The 22,265-nt window shown below is 48.2% G+C and overlaps 4 protein-coding genes across 4 annotated transcripts in view; 2 read left to right on the top strand and 2 right to left on the bottom strand.

Moving 5' to 3' along the window:
• Positions 1 to 22,265, bottom strand: part of LOC147650263 (uncharacterized) — a 241,358-nt gene that overhangs the window by 23,722 nt on the left and 195,371 nt on the right. The gene's annotated exons all lie outside the window — the stretch shown is intronic.
• LOC147650267 (maestro heat-like repeat-containing protein family member 7) overlaps positions 1 to 22,265 on the bottom strand; it is a 285,583-nt gene that overhangs the window by 99,861 nt on the left and 163,457 nt on the right. The gene's annotated exons all lie outside the window — the stretch shown is intronic.
• The window catches only part of LOC147650270 (maestro heat-like repeat-containing protein family member 7), a 226,296-nt gene that overhangs the window by 83,834 nt on the left and 120,197 nt on the right, over positions 1 to 22,265 (top strand). The window lies entirely within an intron of this gene.
• The window catches only part of LOC111942142 (uncharacterized), an 85,639-nt gene that overhangs the window by 34,103 nt on the left and 29,271 nt on the right, over positions 1 to 22,265 (top strand). The window contains exons 4-8 of the mRNA XM_086853495.1: positions 2,149 to 2,308; positions 2,893 to 3,196; positions 12,583 to 12,716; positions 13,658 to 13,969; positions 14,485 to 14,608. Coding sequence (XP_086709621.1) covers positions 2,149 to 2,308; positions 2,893 to 3,196; positions 12,583 to 12,716; positions 13,658 to 13,969; positions 14,485 to 14,574 — 1,000 coding nt within the window. The 3' untranslated portion in view covers positions 14,575 to 14,608. The remainder of the gene's footprint in view (positions 1 to 2,148; positions 2,309 to 2,892; positions 3,197 to 12,582; positions 12,717 to 13,657; positions 13,970 to 14,484; positions 14,609 to 22,265) is intronic.

Here is a 22,265-nt window from a genome sequence, read left to right as displayed (position 1 = left end):
AGACCTGGAAGCAGATTGCATCTGGAATTCAAGAGAAGGAGGAGGAAGAGGAGGAGGAAATGCTCACCCTCTGATTTCTTCTGTCAGATCCTCCATCTGCTGATAGTGGCTTGTGACCGTTTGGGTTTCCTCGTCCATTTGACCAATACGTTCCTGCAAGGGCCCACAATTCCCTGAGACTTCCCGAAGCAATGCAAAGGGATCCTGTTTATCCGTGGATGTCAGAGTTGAGAGGATGCTGCCAGGATTGTCAGTGCAGACGATGGAATGGGCCATGCTGTCACTGTCGTCTGTCAGTGCCTGAAAGTCCACATCCAGCTTTTAGTCAGGCATTCTCTTCCTATTCCAAAGGACCACTGAGATGCCTCTTCTGATCCCACAAGAACCAGTGTCCATTCAGTTTCAAAATCCCAGCCAGCTCAGCACAGTTTACTCACCTCAGGGGCTCGGGAGGATTGTCCCTGGTGAGAAAGACCTCGAGCTCCCTGGAAGAGCACAGGGAAGAGCACACTCAGACTGCATGCCTGCCCAGTCGCATCTAAGTGCTTCCCAGACTGTCCCAGAGCGCAGCAATTCCAGCTGAGCTCTTCCTCCCCTCCTTGGGAATATTTTCAGCCCACTAGTTTGACAGCAGCACAAACAAACATGCTGGAATGTGTCTCATCATTTCTAAGGACACCAAAATGGGAGTTGCCCAGAGACCCATCCAACCTGGCCTTGAACACTCCCAGGGATCCAGTGGCAGCCACAGCTTCCCTGGGCATCCTATGCCAGGGCCCCAGGTCCCCAGCACACTGACAGGGCAGAATTCCCTGCAAATATCCCATCCATCCCTGCCCTGTCTCAGTGGGAAGCCATTTTCCCTCGTCCTGTCCTTGCAGTCCCCTGCCCTAAGTCGCTGTCCAGCTCTCTTGCAGGCCCTTCCTTCATGCATTGATAGGAGCTCTAAGATCACCCTGGAACCTTCTCCCACCTGGACAACCCCAACTCTTGCCTCCTTTGCCCTTGGCACAGGTGCTCCAGCCCTTGGAGCATCTTCCTGTTATCCCCATGGCCTCCCCTAGGCCACTGGGGATCATCTCAGAAATGACTGAGAGAAACCCCGGTTTGCCTCTGGGAAGCGCTGAGGCTGCACTGTAAATTAGGCTGAGGGGAAGGTGATGACCCTTGTTTGTGCCCATGGCCCCTCCCGTTGGACAAGGATGGAGGAGGAGATGTGGCTGTGCTCTGGGATGGCCAGGTGCCCCCCATTCCCTCCCAGGCCTGTCCCCACAGCAAGCACCAAAGCTGCTGGAGCTCTGGAACAGCAACTGTTAAACCCTTGCTATTCCCAGAGGGAAGCCTTCCCTGAGGCACAGCCCAGGCCCACCCAGGCCCTTGCAGGGCTTGGCACAAGGAGAGCAGTGGCTTTCTCACTCACCCGTCGCGTGTCCATCCGCTCCTTGGCACAAACAGTGTCCAAAGTGCAGTGTCCAAAGGCCCTTGGCCTTCGCAGGGTTTAACCCTTAATGTTCAAACACCCTTGGCCTTCGCAGGGTTTAACTCTCAGTGCCTAAAAGGCCTTGGCATTTGCAAAGTCTAAACCTCAGTGTCCAATGGAGTTTGCTTTTGCAGGGTCCAAACCCCAGTATCTAAAGGCCCTTGGCCTTTGCAGGGTCCAAACCCCAATCTCCAAAGGTTCTTGGCCTTTGCAGGGGCAATAGCGATCAAACACGATCAAAGTGCTGTTGGCCGTTGCAAGGTCCAAGCCCCAATGGTCACAAGCTGTTGACAGCTCCATGGTCCAAACCCAAATAGCCAAGAGCTGTTGATTGTTTCCAGGGTGCAATCCCCAACATTTCATGGACTGTTGACGGTTGCCACGGTCTGAGTCCCAACATTGCAGGGACTGTTGGAGAGGCCCTTCCCGGCTCTCGCCTCATCCCTGCTCCCTTCTGGCCCAGGCACCAGCCCTGCCTCCCCCATGTCCCCACAACCCTGCTGGGCAGCTGGGCAGGGACCCAGCTCATGAGTTCCAAGTTCCTGCTCCAGGCAGCATCAGTTTGCAGAGCCTCATGGGACAGAGCAGTTTTCTCCGAGGTGGAGCAAATCTTAAGAATTTATAAAATGTGATCGCATACAGTAATGAGTTGCATGCTTCCTTTCTAGGCTGATTCTGTCTCTGGAGGAAAAGACCCTGTGCCTCAGATTGCTGGAAGAAAGGAACCAGGCGCTGAACAATCAGCTGTCTCAGTTTCATTCTGCTCTTCAGCAGGCCGAACAACTCTCTTCAATTTGTGCACGACAACTGAAGCAGCTCAACACCCAGGTAAGCTGGGCACTCCATCCTCTTCTCCAGGGACACACAACACCACCTTTGGCATGCTAGTCCCAACCTCTTTCCCCTCCCAGCAGCATCCACTGCTGCCGTGTTCTTCCCAGGCCTGCTGCTGCTGCTGCTGCACCCTCAGGCCAAGGCTGGATCTGGTGTCTGCTGCCAAAGTTTTCCCCCATTCTCTCCTGGGTCCCAGCAGGAAATCTGGGAGCAGAAGCAGCAGCACACTCCTCTGGATCTTCTCTGTCCCTCTGTTAGCAGTGCTGTCCCTGACAGGATTGGTGCCTGTGCCAGGCACTGAGCAATGTGGGGACACAGACGTGGCTATGGCAGGCTGGGCAGGGCACTTCCACCACAGCCAGTTCAGCCCGTGTTCAGAGCTGCAGCCTCAAGGGTGCCCCTTGCCTCCCTTCCCCTGTTTTCTCTACCTTTGTCTCCACTGGAATCCTTGGTACTGCACCTTCTGTTTCTGGTGTATTTCTACCTGAAGTCTTTTCTCCTTCAATGCTCTCCCTACTACCCGCTCTGCTGCCTCAGGAGCAGCCCAGTCCCTGAGGCTCTCTGAATCCATCTTCCAGATCCAGGCCCTGCAGGATGCAGTGACAGAGAAGGCAGCTCAGCAGGACACTCGAGAGAAGGAGCTGCTGCAGGAGCTGGAAAAGTCCCGAGCAGGAGAACAGAGCTTGAGGGACGCTGTGCATGTGCTGCAGGCTGAGGTGTCTGAGCTGCGTCTGAGGCTCCGGAGCTCTGAGGAAAGAGCAGAGGCCATGGCCACACACTGTGAGGCCATGGAGATGGAGCTGAGGATGGCTCAGGCTGACAACAACCAAATCAAGGCCTGCAAACAGGAGCTGCAGACACTGTTGGAGGAAACTCAGCAAGGTACAACTTCTCTCCCATCCATTGCCCCATCCTGTTCCACCAGCGGGGATCTCTGATCCCATGCAGAGGTAAAGGCCTTTGCCCAGAGATGGCAGACAGGAAAAACAACCAGCACGAGACTTATCCATCCAGGCGCCAGTCAAAGTTTATCTCAAGGATGATGCTGTGGCTGGCGGTGCCAACTGGCTCTGCTGTGGCTGATCCCATACACAGCTGGTGCCTTTCAGGTGCTGTGTCTGTGCTAAGCAGCTGAAGCTGGATGCCTCAGCTCAATTCCCCCAAATTTCAGGCCCTGTCAAAGCCTCCAGGCTATTGGCCTCTCTGGAGCAGGGCTGCACAGGCATCCCAGCTGCTTTGTCTCTCTTGGATTGTTCACTCTGCACAAGGGGGGTTTGTGATAGATAGAAACTCTTTTGTTCGCCTAAATATATAGATATGATAGAATGCTTTGCGAAATTGTACTTTAGATATAAAGTTGAGAAAGGGGTTTGAAGGCCACTAACTCGCTGAAGTTGGCATAATTAATAACAGCCTAGCAGAAATTCCTGGAACACTAGGACAAGATAAACTTGGAGAGAGAACAGTGAGAAAAGGTCAATGGAACAGGAGTGAGGAAGACTTGAAGCCTCCCTTCTACAACCACAAGAGGGTAGAAAAGGATCATCTAATGACCAGAGACGCATGCTCAGAAACGCCGGAAGAAAGCCACATCACCAGGAGGCCGAAACGAATAAAAGGACAAACAGGGAAGCGGGAAGCGCGGCAGCTCCGTGGGGAAGAGGTTTCTCCTCCTCCTCCCTGCCGCCCGGCGCCGACTTTGCTTATTGCTGGCTTGCTATAATTAATAAAAACCTTTTCTTATATATCTTTTTCTAGTGTATTTATAACAAATTTGGTGCCCGTGACTCAGATACAATCTGCAGGACGGATTCTCGGTACCACCGGTGGGCGCCCCCGCTTTAATATTTAGCGGTCCGGAGGACCGCTTTCTGCCTCAGTTGTACCGACGAACCTAAAAGATCCAAGCAATAAGCAAAAGGGAGACCGGTCGACCCCTTAAAATCTGTGCACAGTGTCCGGACGAAGACGCAGGACGCGTGAGTATTACGAGAGCCGTTTGGTCGTGGTCGGGGTCCCGGAGTGTGGCGAGTGGGGTGTGTGTGAGAGGGGGACTGGCAGCCAGATTCCCCAAGTGAGTTTGGACCCTCAAGTAGTGCGGTTCCCATTGGCCCACGAGGGCCTGGGCCACAAACGAGGGGAAGCGAAAGCGGCTGTGTGATTGCAGGCACTCCGGAAGAATGGGACAGGGGAAGAGCAAGCACCCTGTATCCATTAAACTCCCACCGGTACCTAGAGATAGTCCGTCGGGTTTTATATTAGAGAATTGGGAGCATTTCCCCGGAACAGAAAATAAGGATAAGGCAAAAATGATTCATTATTTTGTAGAAGTATGGGGAGGAAAGGAAATTTCAAGGAATGTATTTTGGCCTGTATTTGGATCAACTGAAGATTGGGTTAAACAAAAGTTAAATTCATGGGTAAGAAAAAAGATTCCCTTTAACCCAGAGGAAAGTGCTTATGCAGAGATCTGGGTAGTGAATCCCGAGGCTTTTATATTTAGGTTGACAGAGAATTTGGGGGAGGGGAAGGGAAAGAAAAAGAAATCTCGAAAAGAAGATGCTTTGATAATCCCCCCACCTCCGTTTGTACCACCACCACCACCACCGCCACCACGAGCCCCTCCTCCTCCCGCTCCGAATCTCGAGGAGGAGGATTTCGACCTGCCAGAGGTGGGGCCTGTTACCAGGAACAGATTCAGAAGGAGACAGGAGAACCTATTCCCATTAAGAGAGATGCCAATGGGTGGCCCCCAAGCTGGAATAGGGTTTATATCTGTCCCCCTTAATTCGGGGGATGTCAGAGATTTTAAAAAGGAGATGGGGCATTTATTGGAAGATCCGTTGGGGGTTGCAGAAAGAGTTGATCAATTCTTAGGACCTAATATATACACTTGGGAAGAATTACAATCCATTTTGAGTATTTTATTTACGGCAGAAGAGAGAAACATGATTAGAAGGGAAGGAATGCGTATCTGGGATGCTCAGCATGCCCAGGGACCACTGGCCGATGTAAAGTGGCCCCTCCAAAATCCCCATTGGGATCATCAGAATCCAGCCCATAGAGTGCACATGCAGGATTTAAGAACTATTATAATCCAGGGAATTAGGGAGGCAGTCCCAAGGGGTCATAATATTAATAAAGCATTTAATGAGAGGCAGAGGAAAGATGAAACTCCTACAGAATGGTTAGAGAGACTAAGAAAAAATTTTCAATTATATTCTGGAATGAATCCAGATACTCAATTGGGACAAGCATTGCTTAAAACACAATTTGTGGCAAAAGCCTGGGAGGATATTCGGAAGAAGATAGAAAAATTGGATGGGTGGCAAGATAAAAGTTTGGATGAACTTTTGACAGAAGCACAAAAAGTGTATGTTAGAAGGGAAGAGGAGGCTCAGAAGAGGCAGATTAAAATGATGGCGGCTGCTGTGAGAGAGAGTAGGGATCAAACATGGAAAGGGAAACAACAGAGACCAATTAGAGATTCAAAGGAACAACAAAACGCTAAGACTTGTTTTTATTGTGGAAAGAAAGGACATTTTAAAAGAGAATGTAGGGTAAGGATTAAGGATGAAAAGATGTTCAAAGAAGACTAGGGGAGTCAGGGGCTCTTCTTTTTAGGGACCCAAGACCACCAGAAAGAGCCCTTGATAAAGCTAAAAGTGGGTCCCCAGCACCAAGAAATAACCTTCTTGGTGGATACTGGAGCTGAGAGATCAACCATTCAGTTTTTACCTACAGGATGTAGTATATCTAAAGAAACTGCCACGGTAGTGGGAGCAAAGGGGGAACCCTTTGAAGTGGGGGTTATTAAAGATGTGATAATAGAATCAGAGTCAAAGATTGGGGTGGGAAAATTTGTTAGTACCAGAAGCAGATTATAATTTGTTGGGACGAGATTTAATTATTGAATTGGGAATACATTTAGATGTAGTTGATAGGGAGTGGAAAATAAGATTATGTCCTTTAAGAGTAGAAGATGAAGATAAAATAAACCCAGAAGTGTGGTATACACCTGAGAGTGTGGGACAACTGAAGATAACCCCATTCTCGGTCACTATTAAAAACCCAGAAATTCCAGTCAGAATAAAACAATATCCCTTGTCACTTGAGGGACGAAGAGGGTTGAAACCAGAAATTGATAGATTGTTAAGCAAGGGACTATTAGAACCATGTATGTCACCTTTTAACACACCCATACTGCCAGTAAAGAAGCCAGATGGGATTTATCGTTTGGTACAAGATTTAAGAGAAATTAACAAACGTCCAGTAGCACGGTTCCCCGTAGTTGCAAATCCGTACACGTTACTAAGCAAGTTGGGGCCTGACAGTTTGTGGTACAGTGTTATAGATTTAAAAGATGCATTCTGGGCCTGCCCTCTGGATGAGGCTAGTCGAGATTATTTCGCTTTTGAATGGGAAGATCCAGATACGGGGAGGAGACAACAACTGAGATGGACGGTATTGCCCCAGGGATTCACGGAATCCCCTAATTTATTTGGGCAAGCATTAGAACAGGTTTTACAGGATTATCAAATAGACCCGGGAGTGACCTTGATACAATATGTGGATGATTTACTTTTAGCTGGGAAAGAAGAAGAAGACGTAAGGAGAGAAAGTATTAAGTTATTAAATTTTCTGAGTTTAAAGGGATTGAAAGTATCCAAAGCAAAGCTCCAATTCGTTGAAAAAGAGGTAAAATATTTAGGTCATTATCTGAAGGAAGGAAAAAAAAAGATAGATCCTGAGAGAGTACAAGGAATTTTATCATTACCAATTCCAAAAAATAAAAGACAGGTACGTCAAATCTTGGGATTAACAGGATACTGTAGACAGTGGATTGAAAATTATAGTGGTAAAGTTAAATTTTTGTATCATAAATTGACACAAGAGGGATTAATGAAATGGAGTTTAGAAGATACAGAAAAATTTCAGGAGCTAAAAGAGAGTTTAATTCATGCTCCTGTCTTGAGTCTCCCAGATTTAAGAAGACCTTTTTATTTGTTTGTAAATGTGGAGGATGGAATTGCCTTCGGAGTCCTGACTCAAGAGTGGGCAGGGAAAAAGAAGCCGATAGGGTATCTATCAAAGATTTTGGACCCCGTGAGTAAGGGCTGGCCAACTTGTCTGCAAGTAATAGCAGGATGTGCCCTGCTGGTAGAGGAAGCTAGGAAAATTACCTTTAATAGCAATTTGAAGGTAATGTCCCCCCATAATATTCGGGGTGTGTTACAACAAAAGGCGGATAAGTGGATTTCAGATGCTAGACTTTTAAAATATGAAGGAGTTTTAGTTGAGGCCCCAAACTTAATATTAGAAACCACCACTTTACAAAATCCGGCTGCATTTTTGTATGGAGAACCCGAAGGAAAATCCCTGATACGTGATTGTATAACTACAATTGAGGAACAGACCAAAATTAGACCTGATTTAGAAGAAGAGGAATTAGAAAGCGGAGAAAAGTTGTTTGTGGATGGGTCCTCCAGAGTAATAAAAGGAAAGAGGAAAACAGGCTATGCCATAGTAAGAGGACCTGATTTGCAAGTCCTAGAATCAGGTCCATTAGATAAATCCTGGTCAGCCCAAGCCTGTGAATTGTATGCAGTATTAAGAGCATTGGAATTATTAGAAGGGAAGGAGGGGACAATATATGCAGATTCCAGATATAGTTATGGGGTGGTGCATACGTTTGGTAAATTGTGGGAAGAAAGAGGTTTAATAAATTCCCAAGGGAAAGATTTAGTCCATCAAAAACTCATAATTGCAGTATTAAAGGCCCTGAGAGGGCCCAAAAGGTTGGCCGTGGTTCATTTGAAAGGACATCAGAAGGGAATGGACTTGAGGAGTAGGGGAAATAATGCTGCAGATCAGGAGGCAAAACGGGCGGCATTACGGACAATGGTCCTAAAAGAAAAAGGGGGGCATGAAGAAATTATGGAACATAAGGATAGTGGTTTAAGAAGTAAATTTACTGAGGAAGAGAGATTAAAACTCCCAGAGACAGGGGCGGTAGAAAACTCAGAGGGGAGATGGTTCCTTCCAGATGGCCGGGAAGTACTACCAAAAGCCATAGCTCAGAGAATATTAGAAAAAATACATCAAAGGACACGTTGGGGAGCACAAGGACTAATAGACTATTTTGCAGCAAAGTATATGAGCAAAGGTATTCGAGACTTAGCTAAGCAAATTACTAGAAGCTGCCTCCCATGTTTAAAAGCAAATAGGAAAAATCTTAGAAAATTACCTTATGGAGGGAGACCCTTGGCAAAAAGACCTTTTGCAAATATTCAAATTGACTTTACAGAACTACCAAAGGTAGGGAGACTTAAATATCTCCTGGTCCTAGTGGATCATCTCACCCATTTTGTAGAAGCTTTCCCTACATCTAGGGAAACTTCACGAACAGTTGTAAAGGTGTTATTGGAAGAAATAATTCCCAGGTATGGGGTACCAGAGACAATAGATTCTGACAAAGGTCCCCATTTTACATCAAAAATAACCCAAGAGGTGTCGGAGGCATTAGGAATAAAGTGGGAACAACACACCCCTTGGCACCCTCAAAGTTCTGGGAGAGTAGAAAGAATGAATGGGGAAATAAAAAAACAACTTACTAAACTGGTGATGGAAACAAAACTATCATGGGTCAAATGTGTTCCACTAGCCCTTCTAAATATTCGAACTCAGCCAAGGGCAGATTTGGGAATTTCCCCTTTTGAGATGTTATATGGGATGCCTTATAATACAGAAGAAGTTCAAACACATCCAAATGTGAGTGACCAATATATCAATAAGTACTTAATAAAATTAATGAAGTATAAGAAGGCATTATGGGAAAAAGGAATGCTAGCTCAAAGACCACCATTGGATTTTATATTACATCAGGTACAACCCGGAGATTGGGTGTTGATAAGAAGTTGGAAAGAGAATCCCCTAACACCGAAGTGGGAAGGACCGTATCAAGTCTTACTAACAACTGATTCTGCAATCCGAACCGCAGAGAAAGGATGGACACATGCAAGTCGAATTAAGGGACCTGTGGAGCCACCAAAAACAAACTAATAACTAGAAAGTGGTTAGCCCGGCTGGGGACCTGAGACTTCAAATATCCTGGAAAAAAAAATGATATCTGAAAATTATTAATCTGCATAGAGACTTATGAATAGTAAACTCCATAAAGGCTTTTATATAGAATATAAGATACCCCCATCTAGTAGTGAGGAAATATATAATAGAAATGTTAAAATAGGTTGTGCTGTATGCCAGAATTGTTACCCTTTTGTTTGTTTTAAATGTATAGTATGTGAAGAACATTGGTGGACCCACTGTCATAGAGGCTACCCACCGAGAGGGGTGTGTAGATTTTGCTACATTGCCCAGAGAAGACTCACTGATTGGGCCTTAAGAACCAAAACACAGGCAGGGGAATTTGAAAAAGGATCAGAAAAGTGGTGGGCCACTTACTCAAAAGGAGTCAATTCCTTGTATTATTGTTACCAGCCAAACGAATCTGCACCTTTTGTAGTAAATATAGTAGCTGGGTTGTGCAGACGGAGGCTTCAGGAATTGAGGTGTGATACCCCTTTAGTAAAACATAGAAATTGGGAAAAATATATACAAAGAAAGAATAAAAAAAGGAGTAATCTCCCTCCTGAAGAATACTCTTGCTGCCGAGAAGATGGTACACCCCGTGGCCCGAGGCAACCGGGTCGACGACGGGAGAGGCAGAGGAGTAATAAACTGTGGAGGGAAACACTCCAATATACATGGGACCAAAAGGTCATGGTCCTGGAAATGCCACAAGAATGGGAATAAGACAGCCCAGCAAAATAATTTATGGGAAGCCCAAATTAGTATTTTACAAAGGAAAAGCCTCTATTATAGCAAGGGAAACCAATGCTCATTAAAAAGGTCAGTAACATTTATAATTTTAATTAGCACATTTAACCTTTGTTCAAGTAAGACACATGAACCCTTTAACTGGTCCTTAATTCGATGGGAAGACCAGGTTATTATTCAATCACAAATTACCTCTGGAGCCCCTAGCTTTCAAGTTACACTAGACTCTCTCATTAAGTGGAAGGGTATTAATTATTTCCCACCTGGTCATAAGGTATTATACATGTGCCCAGCTTCTAACCCAGGCAGAGGATATTGTAATTATCCCGGAGAATTTTACTGTAAATATTGGGGCTGTGAAACAATTTCCATGGGATGGCAAGTACAGAACCCAGATAAGTATCTAAAGGTCGAAGGGGGTCCACACGGATGTGTAAAGCCCTGGATAGGCCCCTCAGGGGAGATAACATATATTGGAACTTGTAAATTTCACTATATACAGAATATTACAGAATCCCAAGATCCTGGGTGGTTATTGGGAAGAACCTGGGGTCTCAGAGTATGGGAACCCGGAAGGGATCGGGGGGTGCATATACTCATAAAGAAAGAGGTGGTTCCCCATGACTCGGGATCTGTTGGACCAAATCCAGTGGTGTGGGGAGTAGAAGACCCTAAAGTAAGGGATCAGAATAACCATTCAGAAAAATTAGAAAATAACACCCAAGTATTAACCACGGTAGAGACACCCCAAGAGTATGGAAATGAAGCTCTTTGGAAAATTCTGCAAGCTACCTTTAGAGTATTAAATGATACACATCCAAATTTAACTAGAGAATGTTGGTTATGTTATAACATTAACCCACCTTTTTATGAAGCCATAGGTTCCATAGCAGAACCAAAGAGAGTGAATGCTACCAATCCTGCTGCTTGCTTATGGAAATCGGGAAGGGAAAATACTCCAGGAATAACCTTATCTCGAGTCACTGGAAAAGGGAAATGTGTGGGAAATGTGCCCCTAGATAAGAACTACTTATGCCAAACAAAAATACAGATTAATGACCCTCGCAAGCCAGCTCAGTGGCTGATTCCAGCACCTAATACTAAATGGGTTTGTAACACTTTAGGAGTAACTCCATGTGTTTCTATAACAACCTTTAATGAAACCTATGAATTCTGCATACAGGTTATAATAGTTCCCAGGATTATTTATCATTCTGAAGAATATGTGTATACACAATATCAAAACCCAGAACATCATTTAGTGAAGCGAGAACCCCTCACAGCACTAACAGTAGCTGTATTGCTAGGCATAGGAGGGGCTGGATTGGGAACAGGTGTAGCATCCTTAGTAAATCAGCACCAGGGGCTCAAAGAGCTTAGAATTTTAGTAGATGAAGATTTAAGAAGGATTGATAAATCTATAAAAGATCTCACAGACTCCCTAGACTCACTGGCTGAAGTGGCCTTACAAAATAGAAGGGGATTAAATCTATTATTTTTACGACAAGGAGGCCTTTGTGCTGCCCTTAAAGAAGAATGTTGTGTATATGTAAATAAAAGTGGAATAGTAAGAGAGACCATGGCTAAATTACAGGAAGGACTGGAAAAGAGAAAAAAAGAACAAGAAATGCACCAAAACTGGTATGAATCTTGGTTTAATTATTCCCCCTGGTTAACTACTTTATTATCCACCATAATGGGGCCCTTAATTTTACTAATTTTAATACTTACTTTAGGCCTTTGCATTCTCAATAAAATTATTAATATCGTAAAAAACAGATTAGAAGCAGCACACCTTATGTTAATACATGCCAAATATGAAGCTTTAAAGGGAGAAGAAACAGAAGATTATTTAGAATTAAGTAGAAAAGAACTACAAAGATTCAGCGAACAAAAGTAAAAAAAATAGAAAAAGGGGGGTTTGTGATAGATAGAAACTCTTTTGTTCGCCTAAATATATAGATATGATAGAATGCTTTGCGAAATTGTACTTTAGATATAAAGTTGAGAAAGGGGTTTGAAGGCCACTAACTCGCTGAAGTTGGCATAATTAATAACAGCCTAGCAGAAATTCCTGGAACACTAGGACAAGATAAACTTGGAGAGAGAAACAGTGAGAAAAGGTCAATGGAACAGGAGTGAGGAAGACTTGAAGCCTCCCTTCTACGACCACAAGAGGGTAGAAAAGGATCATCTAATGACCAGAGACGCATGCTCAGAAACGCCGGAAGAAAGCCACATCACCAGGAGGCCGAAACGAATAAAAGGACAAACAGGGAAGCGGGAAGCGCGGCAGCTCCGTGGAGAAGAGGTTTCTCCTCCTCCTCCCTGCCGCCCGGCGCCGACTTTGCTTATTGCTGGCTTGCTATAATTAATAAAAACCTTTTCTTATATATCTTTTTCTAGTGTATTTATAACACCTCCTGCAGCAATATGGAGGGCAGAACAGCAGAAGACCTCTCTAGAAACTGCCTTGAAGGAAGAGGCTGTGACTGTTCGTCAGGAGGTGGCATCACTGCAGAGGAAACTGGAGAGCCAGGAGAAGGAAAGGAAGGATGTGCTGGTGAGAATGGCAGATGCCACAAAGGGCCATTTCCTAGCTATGTTTGCACCTTGTGTTACCAGTTCTAAGGAGCACCTTTTTCCAGTTTAACTTTCCTAATTGCATTCTTCTGAACAAGGAGGAAATGATGTTGTAGCCATGTCAAAGCCAGTTAGCACTGAGGCTGCTGATTTTCCTCCATGCTGGAGTTCTGTGCCCTGGAAGCTTTAGTTCTCCATGTCCACACTGTCTCCATTGACATTGCATGGTTTGGGCAATTTCTGGTGTCCAAATCCATGTTCAGATTTCTAAATATCTGGAGCTGGCAGGAGGGATGAGAAGACCTAGGTTGCTGTTAATTGAAAGGTGTTTGGCCTTGGCCGTGTGAGAGCAGGCAGTGGGGAGAGAAGAGAGGAAAGCCAGGTGCTGATGAAGATCAGGACGTGTGCCTGCAAGGGGAGAACTCGTCCTGAGTGGCAGCAGGGAATGACTGATCTGGCCATTGGTGCTGCAAGAGAGGGCAGTGGGGCTCTCGGGGATGCTGCCATGGAAAGTCTACACAGGAGTGTTGGAAAACCACTCCTGTTGCCCCAAGGCCTTGGAATGAAATGCTGAGGGTGTTTGCTCCTCCTTCCTGATGGAGAGCACATCCTCATGGCACTGCCTAAATCCTGCTTAGCATTGACTTGAAATCCTGGCTGCAGTTCTGGCAGCTCGTGCCCAAAGGAACACGGGAGTGGAGCTGCCAGAGGTCGGGGACAGGCAGAAAGGAAGCTGGGATGGGCTGAGCGAGCTGGGAAAGAGGCAGCGTCAAGGGGGGCCCAGCCAAGGTCTGCAGCAGCCCGAGAGGCAGAGAGAGAGTGGGGCAGCACGTGCCTGCCCCTGCAGCAGGAGTCCAGATCTGGTATGAGAAGCAAACCAAGGGAGGCAATGAATGAGTCTTCTTCTCCCTGTTTTGGCAGCATGAACGGGAATTGTACCACCAGCAGCTGAGAGACCTGGAAAAGGACATGGGTGCACCTGACATCCAAAGAGGGAAGAAGATAACCCAGGAATTGGAAGTGGAGAGGGAAGACATGCAAGAAGAGTTGGACCATGGGACTGCTGCTGCCTTGAAGAAGAGAGGAAGAGAAGAAATCAAAGGGACAGAGAATGCTCAACTCCTGAGTGCTGCACTGAGGAAGAGCGAAATGGCCAAAGGGACTCTGAAGAAAAACTTTGTAATCCTGCAGAGAAAATCTCCTGACAACTGCATGGGCCAGTCTCATCTCCAGGTAGGCACAGGCACTGACCTTCAGTCCACTCCAATGTCCCTGAAGGATTCCAGTGATATTTCCCATAAAGAAGTGGGACTCTATATCCCTGTGAGTCCAGGCCTGCTTGGCCAAAGCAGCCCAAGCTGCAGCAGGCAGCCTTGTCTGTCTGCCTGGCCCCAGCCAGAGACCATTGACTGGCAGATTGTTTCCTGGCATGCCCAGAATGACTGCTACAGCTCTGGAGTTTGCTGTTCAGATCAGCTGCAGGCCAAATGCTGGGCATGGGGAGCTGCTTCTCCTGTGCTCACACAAGATCATGGCAACACGTGGGGATTTGGATTTGGTGTGGGAGGGAATGGAGCAGGTGAGCAGGGCGATGGACTAAACCCAGCAGAGTTTTGTACCAAGAGATCTGAGCAGCAGCAGCTGCACTACTGGTGCCTCGAGGATGCTTGCCAAGATGGAGATTTCTGAGGGACAGCTCTTGTGGTGTTTGAAATAAGGCAATCATCTCCCCTCTGAATCCCCAGCAGGCTGTTGGAGCACAAGAGGAGCAGCTGTTACTTGTCTCACAGAGCAGGCTGGAACCTCAGCAACCGCTTGCATCAGCAGATGATGCCTGAATGAACCACTGAGCCCAGGAGAACTTTTGAGCACGTAAAATGGGCTTTCTGTGCCTCCACAGAGCCTCAGGCTCCTCTGGAGCACAGCACGTTTGCCCAGGCAGTGCTTTGCAGTGCCCTGCTTGTTTCCTTGCCTCTCCCTGTCCCTGCTGCAGGCACAGCCTTTTGTTTGTTCTGTCTCTTGCGGCAGCCCATGGCTTTCTCAAAGGTGCCTTCACTGCACTGTCTCCCTCCCTGGCCCCGTGTCCCTGGACACACCCTGGCCTCTCTTGCGCAGCCCCCAGCGAGAGCTTTTTGCCCCCAGTGTTGTCTGGTGCAATTCAGGCTCTCAGAGCAGAGATCTTGCATTGATGTCCAGAGGTTCTTTTGCTCCATGTTTGCTGACAGGTTTCTGTGACCTTTCTCCCATCCAATGTGCAGGTGGAACGTGAAGGAAGAAGAATCAGAACTTTTAGGAGAGTGTTCCCCCCAGAGTCCTTTACGTTCAGTGTTTCCAAGTCTGAGCAGCAAAATAGGTCAACTTCTGAAAGAAGCTCCAGCAGCTCAGGGGAGCAGCAGTAGCCCTCCTGCTGATGCACAGCCTGTGGAGCAAGGGGTCAGTGGCCCAAATGTGTCCTTTGGAAATGAGAGTTGGGTTCCTCACTGCTGTTGGAACTCGCTCTGCTAGACCTGTGGGGGCTGAGGGATGTATGTGGGAAGGCTTTGGCAGCCTTGGACTGGACTTGTTGATCATCTGAGCTCTGTTCAGGGCCAGTCTGGGAGCCTGTTCCTTTCCCCTTCCCCGAGGGCAGAGTGTTGGTGAGGGCTGCAGCTCGAGGCTGTGTCTGCCCTGACAGCCGGTACCGTGGGGCTGTGGATGCTGCTGCCAGCGTGGGCTTGTCTGAGCCGGGCCTTGTGCCTCTTTCAGGTGTCCCTGCTGCAGTCACAGCTGGCCCGAGACCGACAGCACCACCAGCAGAACTACATTGAGAGCTGTTCAAGGACCAGCCAGGAGCTGTCAGACCTTCACCAGGAGCTGTCCTGCTCCTTTGCAGCTGTGCTCAAGGAGCCCAAAGCTGCTCTTGTGGAAGCAGAGACTTGAAGCTGCATCAGTCTCTGAATCTTAACTTGGCAGGGACATCCTTGGGCCATCAGTCTCTGGAGAGACAGGCCCTGGAGAAGGCAGGTGCAGCTCTTGTGCACAGAGGATTTGTGCCCTGCTCAGAAGGCAGTTCCTGTCAACTGGGGCACAGAAATCCTCCCTAGGACACAGACAAACACTATCAAAGATGAGGGCAAAAAACACCTGCCAAAGCTCTTCCAAGCAGACCCATTTGGTTCTTGAAGGTCTGTTCCTAGTGAGGAATCTTTGATGTAAGCAGCAGGATTTTTCTTCTGCCTAGAAGACCTAGTGATATATTCGCAAACAGAGAGCAGAGCAGGAAAAACATGCACTTGGGGCTGTCTCAGGATTCTTAATCCATTTTATGAGCTGACGCTGCTCTTGGCCACCCCGGAGCTCTGGGCTGGCTCCACAGTGCCCAGGGTCCAATGGGAGCTCGCGGAGGGAGGGGTAAGGGGAGGAGGTTACAATACCAGGGACCAATGGGGATACAAAGAAGGCGGGAATACAACATAACAACCAATAGTGTTTTGAGGAAGGGATGACATACATGGAAGGAGCTGGAAGGAGAGGTGGGGTTTACAGGGATGGATGGGGAGCTGGGGCAGGGTAAAGGTGATTGACGGGGAACATTCAGAAAAACTGGGAGGGGTTTACATAACAGACAAATGGAACCAACCAAAGCAGTAAATGGGAGACAACCAGGAACATATCAAACAGACGAAATACTAACAATTTTAACAGAACTGAATAAACATACTACAACAATGAGCCTTAAACACTGCAGCTCTAGGCATTTCTGTGTAGGAATTTGAAAAGTCCCTGAAACACCATTTTTCCTCCTCAGGTGGCTGTCCTAAAGGCAAAGCTTTACTTTCCGTGAATATTTATAAACACCAAGAACCTTTTTAGGATTTTTCTTACATCTCCCCTTGGTCAGTGTCCTGGGGTGACTTTATGATACTGGTATCCCAAATCGTCTGGTTTATGTTATATATTAAGTTGTGCACCTTTAAGACTGGCTTTGAGAGCAAGAGAGGGGGAAGAAGAAGCGTGCAGTGTGTTAAGGAAAAACATCACTCCCACACATCCCGCTTCTGGACTGTGGTGTCGGCAGCACAGACAGACAGCGGGACAGAGCTTCTCTCTGGCTTTTAGTTAGTTTTAGCTAGCTGAGGCAGAGGAGTTCCCTGGACCTTTGTTTTTTTTCCAATTTTCTTGGATCTGTGCAAGCCTGCTCTGGACTGAACACCCAGCCAAACCCCGGGAGCTCACGCCTGTGGCCCACCGGGGCCTGGGCCTCGGCACTTTCCAGCGCCGGAGGGACTGATAAGAACCTGAGCGAGCCGAGCTACACCACATGAAAAAGACTTTTATTTCCTAGATTTGCCTTCCCATCGAACGGCAAGAGGTTTTATTATTTAATATCATTCAATTTCTGTTAAACAAACAGCTTTTTCCACTTCTCTCCAAGGAATTTTTTTTTTCTTCTTTTTTTCCTTTTCCTGAACCAGTTGGTAGGGAGGGGCATTTCCCTGTGGAAATCCCCATTTAGAGTTTTCCTTCCTAATTTGCCCTAAACTAGGACAGTCAGAGAAGACAGGAGAATTCCTGTGACTCAGGAACTAATCGCATCCCAGAAGAGCATGTGGGTCTTGAGAATGCTGAGCCTTAAAACTGGTGCTGCCTGGAGCAGCAACTTGGAACTCATGTTATGAGCCAGGTCCCTGCCCAGCTGCCCAGCTTGGGCTTGGACCTTGCGACGGCCAACAGCACTTTGATCGTGTGCTAGTGACCCTGCAAAGGCCAAGAACGTTTGAATATTTGGGTTAGGACCCGGCAAAGGCCAAGGGCCTTTGGACACTGGGGTTAAACCCTGCGAAGGCCAAGGGCCTTTGGACACTGCACTTTGGACACTGTTTGTGCCAAGGAGCGGATGGACATGCGACGGGTGCGTGAGAAAGCCACTGCTCTCCTTGTGCCAAGCCCTGCAGGGGCCTGGGTGGGCCTGGGCTGTGCCTCAGGGAAGGCTTCCCTCTGGGAATAGCAAGGGTTTAACAGTTGCTGTTCCAGAGCTCCAGCAGCTTTGGTGCTTGCTGTGGGGACAGGCCTGGGAGGGAATGGGGGGCACCTGGCCATCCCAGAGCACAGCCACATCTCCTCCTCCATCATTGTCCAACGGGAGGGGCCATGGGCACAAACAAGGGTCATCGCCTTCCCCTCAGCCTAATTTACAGTGCAGCCTCAGCGCTTCCCAGAGGCAAACCGGGGTTTCTCTCAGACATTTCTGAGATGATCCCCAGTGGCCTAGGGGAGGCCACGGGGATAACAGGAAGATGCTCCAAGGGCTGGAGCACCTGTGCCAAGGGCAAAGGAGGCAAGAGTTGGGGTTGTCCAGGTGGGAGAAGGTTCCAGGGTGATCTTAGAGCCCCTATCAATGCATGAAGGAAGGGCCTGCAAGAGAGCTGGACAGCGACTTAAGGCAGGGGCCTGCAAGGACAGGATGAGGGAAAATGGCTTCCCACTGAGACAGGGCAGGGATGGATGGGATATTTGCAGGGAATTCTGCCCAGTCAGGATGCTGGGGCCCTGGCATAGGATGCCCAGGGAAGTCTGAGTGTGCTCTTCCCTGTGCTCTTCCAGGGAGCTCGAGGTCTTTCTCACCAGGGACAATCCTCCCGAGCCCCTGAGGTGAGTAAACTGTGCTGAGCTGGCTGGGATTTTGAAACTGAATGGACACTGGTTCTTGTGGGATCAGAAGAGGCATCTCAGTGGTCCTTTGGAATAGGAAGAGAATGCCTGACTAACAGCTGGATGTGGGCTTTCAGGCACTGACAGACGACAGTGACAGCATGGCCCATTCCATCGTCTGCACTGACAATCCTGGCAGCATCCTCTCAACTCTGACATCCACGGATAAACAGGATCCCTTTGCATTGCTTCGGGAAGTCTCAGGGAATTGTGGGCGCTTGCAGGAACATATTGGTCAAATGGACGAGGAAACCCAAACGGTCACAAGCCGCTATCAGCAGATGGAGGATCTGATAGAAGAAATCAGAGGGTGAACATTTCCTCCTCCTCCTCCTCCTCCTCTTGCATTCCAGATGCAATCTGCTTCCAGGTCTGGGAGTTCAGAGGTTCCTGGGTGAAGAAATCACCTGCCCTACCATGTGTGGCTCTTGAGCATCGTCCTGTCAGGGTTTTTCATGCTCTACTGTGACTCCTAAGGCTGTGTGGGAGATGCACAGCCATGTTGGAATAGAAGACTCCTTCTTCTCACCATACCGCTTCCCTGAATTCTGTTCTTTGCGTGCCTCTGCCCAGCCACTGCTTCTCACTGAAGGAAGGCAAAATCCTGCCTTCCTTTCCCTTTGCCTCTGGAGGATTTCCTTGGGAGGGAAAGAGCAAGGTCTTCCTTAGCCCACTGCCCCCTGCTCCAGCCTGGAGTGCTGGAAATGGGATCGGTGACTCTTGAGGCCTCTTTGTTCTTCTGACTGAGCCTTGTCTCTGCAGTTGCTGTGAAAACATTGAGAAGTCCAGGGAAAAGCTGCAGCAATGCATGGGAATCCCAGAGCCAGGAGCCTTGTGGCTGCGTCAAAGGAACACCGAGCAGCAGAAGGAAACGTCACCCCAGGTGGAAAAGGCCCAGCAGCAGGACAGGATGGAGGTTGGTTTTTGAAATGAGACTGGCTTTCCCTTGAAAACTTGTCTTGGCCCTTCTTGTACAGTGGAGGCTGCACTGGAGGGAGAAGACCCCTCATTGCAGAGCGAGCTGGAAGTCAAGAGGCAGACACTGGAGGAATTGCAGCTTCAGAGGGATCTGCTGGAGCAAAGGAGGGATGATGTCACCATGGCTCTGGACACCTCATTGCTAGGCAGCACCTGTGGGAGTGGGAGTTGTGCCAGCCAGATCAGCCCAGATGCTGTTTCTGGCAGAAGAAGACAGGGACACTGCTGTGGACAGCTGCCTCAAAATGGCACACACCATCATTGAGGAAGGGCTCAAGGTGTACCTTGTCCTGTTTCCAGGTTTCCCAGGAGCAAGAGTCATCGAGCAGGGCCCTGGAGCAGCTGCGACAGCAATCCTCTGGCCAAGGGCAACCACTGGCCCAGGTGCACAGAGAGAAGGAGCTGCTGGGCCAGGAGAAGGCTGCCTTTAAGGGACGACTGGCAGCTATGGAGCAGCAGAGGCAAGAGCTTTCCAAGCAGCTGGCAGAGACCAGGTAAAGGCAGGGAGCAGAGCCTTTCAGATGTTTTTACATTCCACGGACATAAAATGGAAGTGTCTTAAAAGAAAAAAAAGTCACAATATGAAGGTTATTTTTCTGACATCTAAAGCCAACAAAGCTCTCGTCAGCCTTGGGCTCCTGTTTGTGCTGCCAAGCACATTCCTGTGGGAAGTCAAAAGCAAGCCCCCCAGCCCTGACTTGAGTAGTAGTTAAAGCATGCAGAGGTTGAGTGCAAGCTCATGTTTCTCTTAGGTTTGGTTCCTTATACTGGGCATTGAACATCCCTCGTTTGTTACCAAGTAGCTTGACATGATCTTGATCTTCAGAACTGAAGCTCCATCTTGAGCATTCCAGGCTCTTACCTGGGGATGTTGGGAGTAGTGCGCTGCGATTCTGGGTGAAGCCAGAGGCTCCTGCTGAAAGTCTTGAGGCTTTCTGCTTCCAAGCCTACTCTTGAGAAGTGTGGGCCAGGTGCTAGGGCTGGTTAGAAAGCAGCAGGGAAAGCCCTTTGGAATCCTCAACGACCTCTGGGGATTCTTTCTAATTCTTGATGGGCCTCCACCTGCCAAGCCAATCAAAGTCCCTTTGCATGGTCCCTCTCACTCTGTAAAGAAGGACAAGCCAATTGGGCTACTGCCTGTTTAGCCAACAATACTAAAATAATGGTGGCAAGCCTACTCCTTGACCTTGCAAGAGTTTAAACAGCAGTCTCTGCATTTAGGGTGTTGGTATTTTTTACAAGTGCTACCACGACCTTGAGATTTTTCTGCATCATGCCAAGTAGTTCTGAAGTCTCTTAAATACACGGTGTCTGGAAAATGATGTAACTTTATGTCCATTTTCAAGAGTATTAAAATGTCAGGAGTTGAGCAGGACAAGAGACTGTCCTGTCCCCCTGCAGAGCAGCTTGCAAGTGCTGATGACAGAAGGGCTGTGAGCAGAGGCTGAGACTTTGCTCATCAGCCCATCCTGTCCGGGCACAGCTCCCCAGTGTCATAGGTCAGGAACAGCAAGTGAAGCTCTGGCTGTTGAGGTCAAGTTGGGCTGGGCTGTGTGTGCTGTGCCAGGCCATAAGGAAGGCCAGGGCACTCCCTCAGAGGGCCCTGCTTTGCTATGGAAATGGCACAAAAGTGCCTTCTCTGGAAGAGTTTCCATGTGATCCATTTTCCCTACTGATGTGTGGGGATCTTGAGCCTCGTTGTCCTGGAATAACCAGCTGTGGGTGTCAGGAGCAAGCAGCTCATGTCTCTCTGTATTTGCAATTTGTAGGTCAGCAAAGGAGAGCCTGGAATCCAGCCTGTCTGCTGCTCAGCAGCAGATATCTCAGCTGGAGATGAGCAGGAACCATCTGGAGGCTCAAGTGCTCAGAGTCACGCAGGCCAAGGCAGTGGTAGAAGGTGAGGACCTCGTGTGCTTTGTTTGTGGTGCCGCCCCTGCTGAGAGAAGCTAAGCACCCTGTAAAGCCACCTCTGTCCACAGGGCTTCTGAGGAGTGGTGGGGCTGGAGGCACTGAAAAGGCCTGAGGTCAGTAAAGTCAGCAAAGACTCTGACTCCTGCTGTTGGTGATGTTTGCAGGACAAGTGAAATTCCTGCAACAAGAGCTGGAAGCAGAGGGAGCTCTCAGGAGAAAGGAACTGGAAGAGACAGCTCAGCAGCTCATGCAGGCAGAAAAGCAGAGTCAAGAAATGCTCAGGCTTCCAGGAACCGCAAAGCAAAGGGAAATAAACAAGCTCCTGCAAGACCTGGTAGGGGACAATATGCTTCTGAATTCAGGCTGGTGCTGGGACAGTAAATGCAGACATGGCTCCAGTGAGGGTGTAAGAGGAGTTCCAGAGCAGGTTGGGCAGTGCCCACCCAAAGTGTGACAGCCCAGGGCAGGATCATCCCTGAGTCCCTCCTGCCACGGAGCAGATGCCAACATGGAGCAGATGCCAACATGGAGCAGATGCCATCAGTGCCGCTGGCTGCAGGAGTGGGAACTCGGGTCCTTTCTTGCTGTGCTTCCATGATTGACACAGGGATTAGGTTTGGGCTGGAAGCCAATGGAACAGGCCCCTGGTCCTTCAGTGCTTGTGGCTGGGGCATCAGGGAGGGGAAGGTGACACCTCCTTTTGTGAGTGCTTGGGCTCAATGCTTGTGAAGGTTTTTCCCAACAGAAATGATTCCATGAGGCTGTGATTCTTGCAGCTGCTGAGCCTCCTCTTAAATTCCCATGCAGGACATGAATTCTGGAGTGCAGAAAGCCAGTGCTGTTGTCTTTTCAAGCTGGGGTTTGTGGGATGGATGAAGCTTCACATTTTTCAGCAGGGAGCTTCCCTGCAACTTCATCTTGAAAATTGTTCTCCCCTCTTCAAAAAACC

The sequence above is a fragment of the Cyanistes caeruleus genome, chromosome 16 (genome assembly GCF_971803275.1).
Source record: "Cyanistes caeruleus chromosome 16, bCyaCae1.hap1.1, whole genome shotgun sequence".
Classification (NCBI taxonomy): domain Eukaryota; kingdom Metazoa; phylum Chordata; class Aves; order Passeriformes; family Paridae; genus Cyanistes; species Cyanistes caeruleus.
Note: the sequence above shows the minus strand (reverse complement) of the source record. Positions and strands in the feature narration are given on the sequence as shown.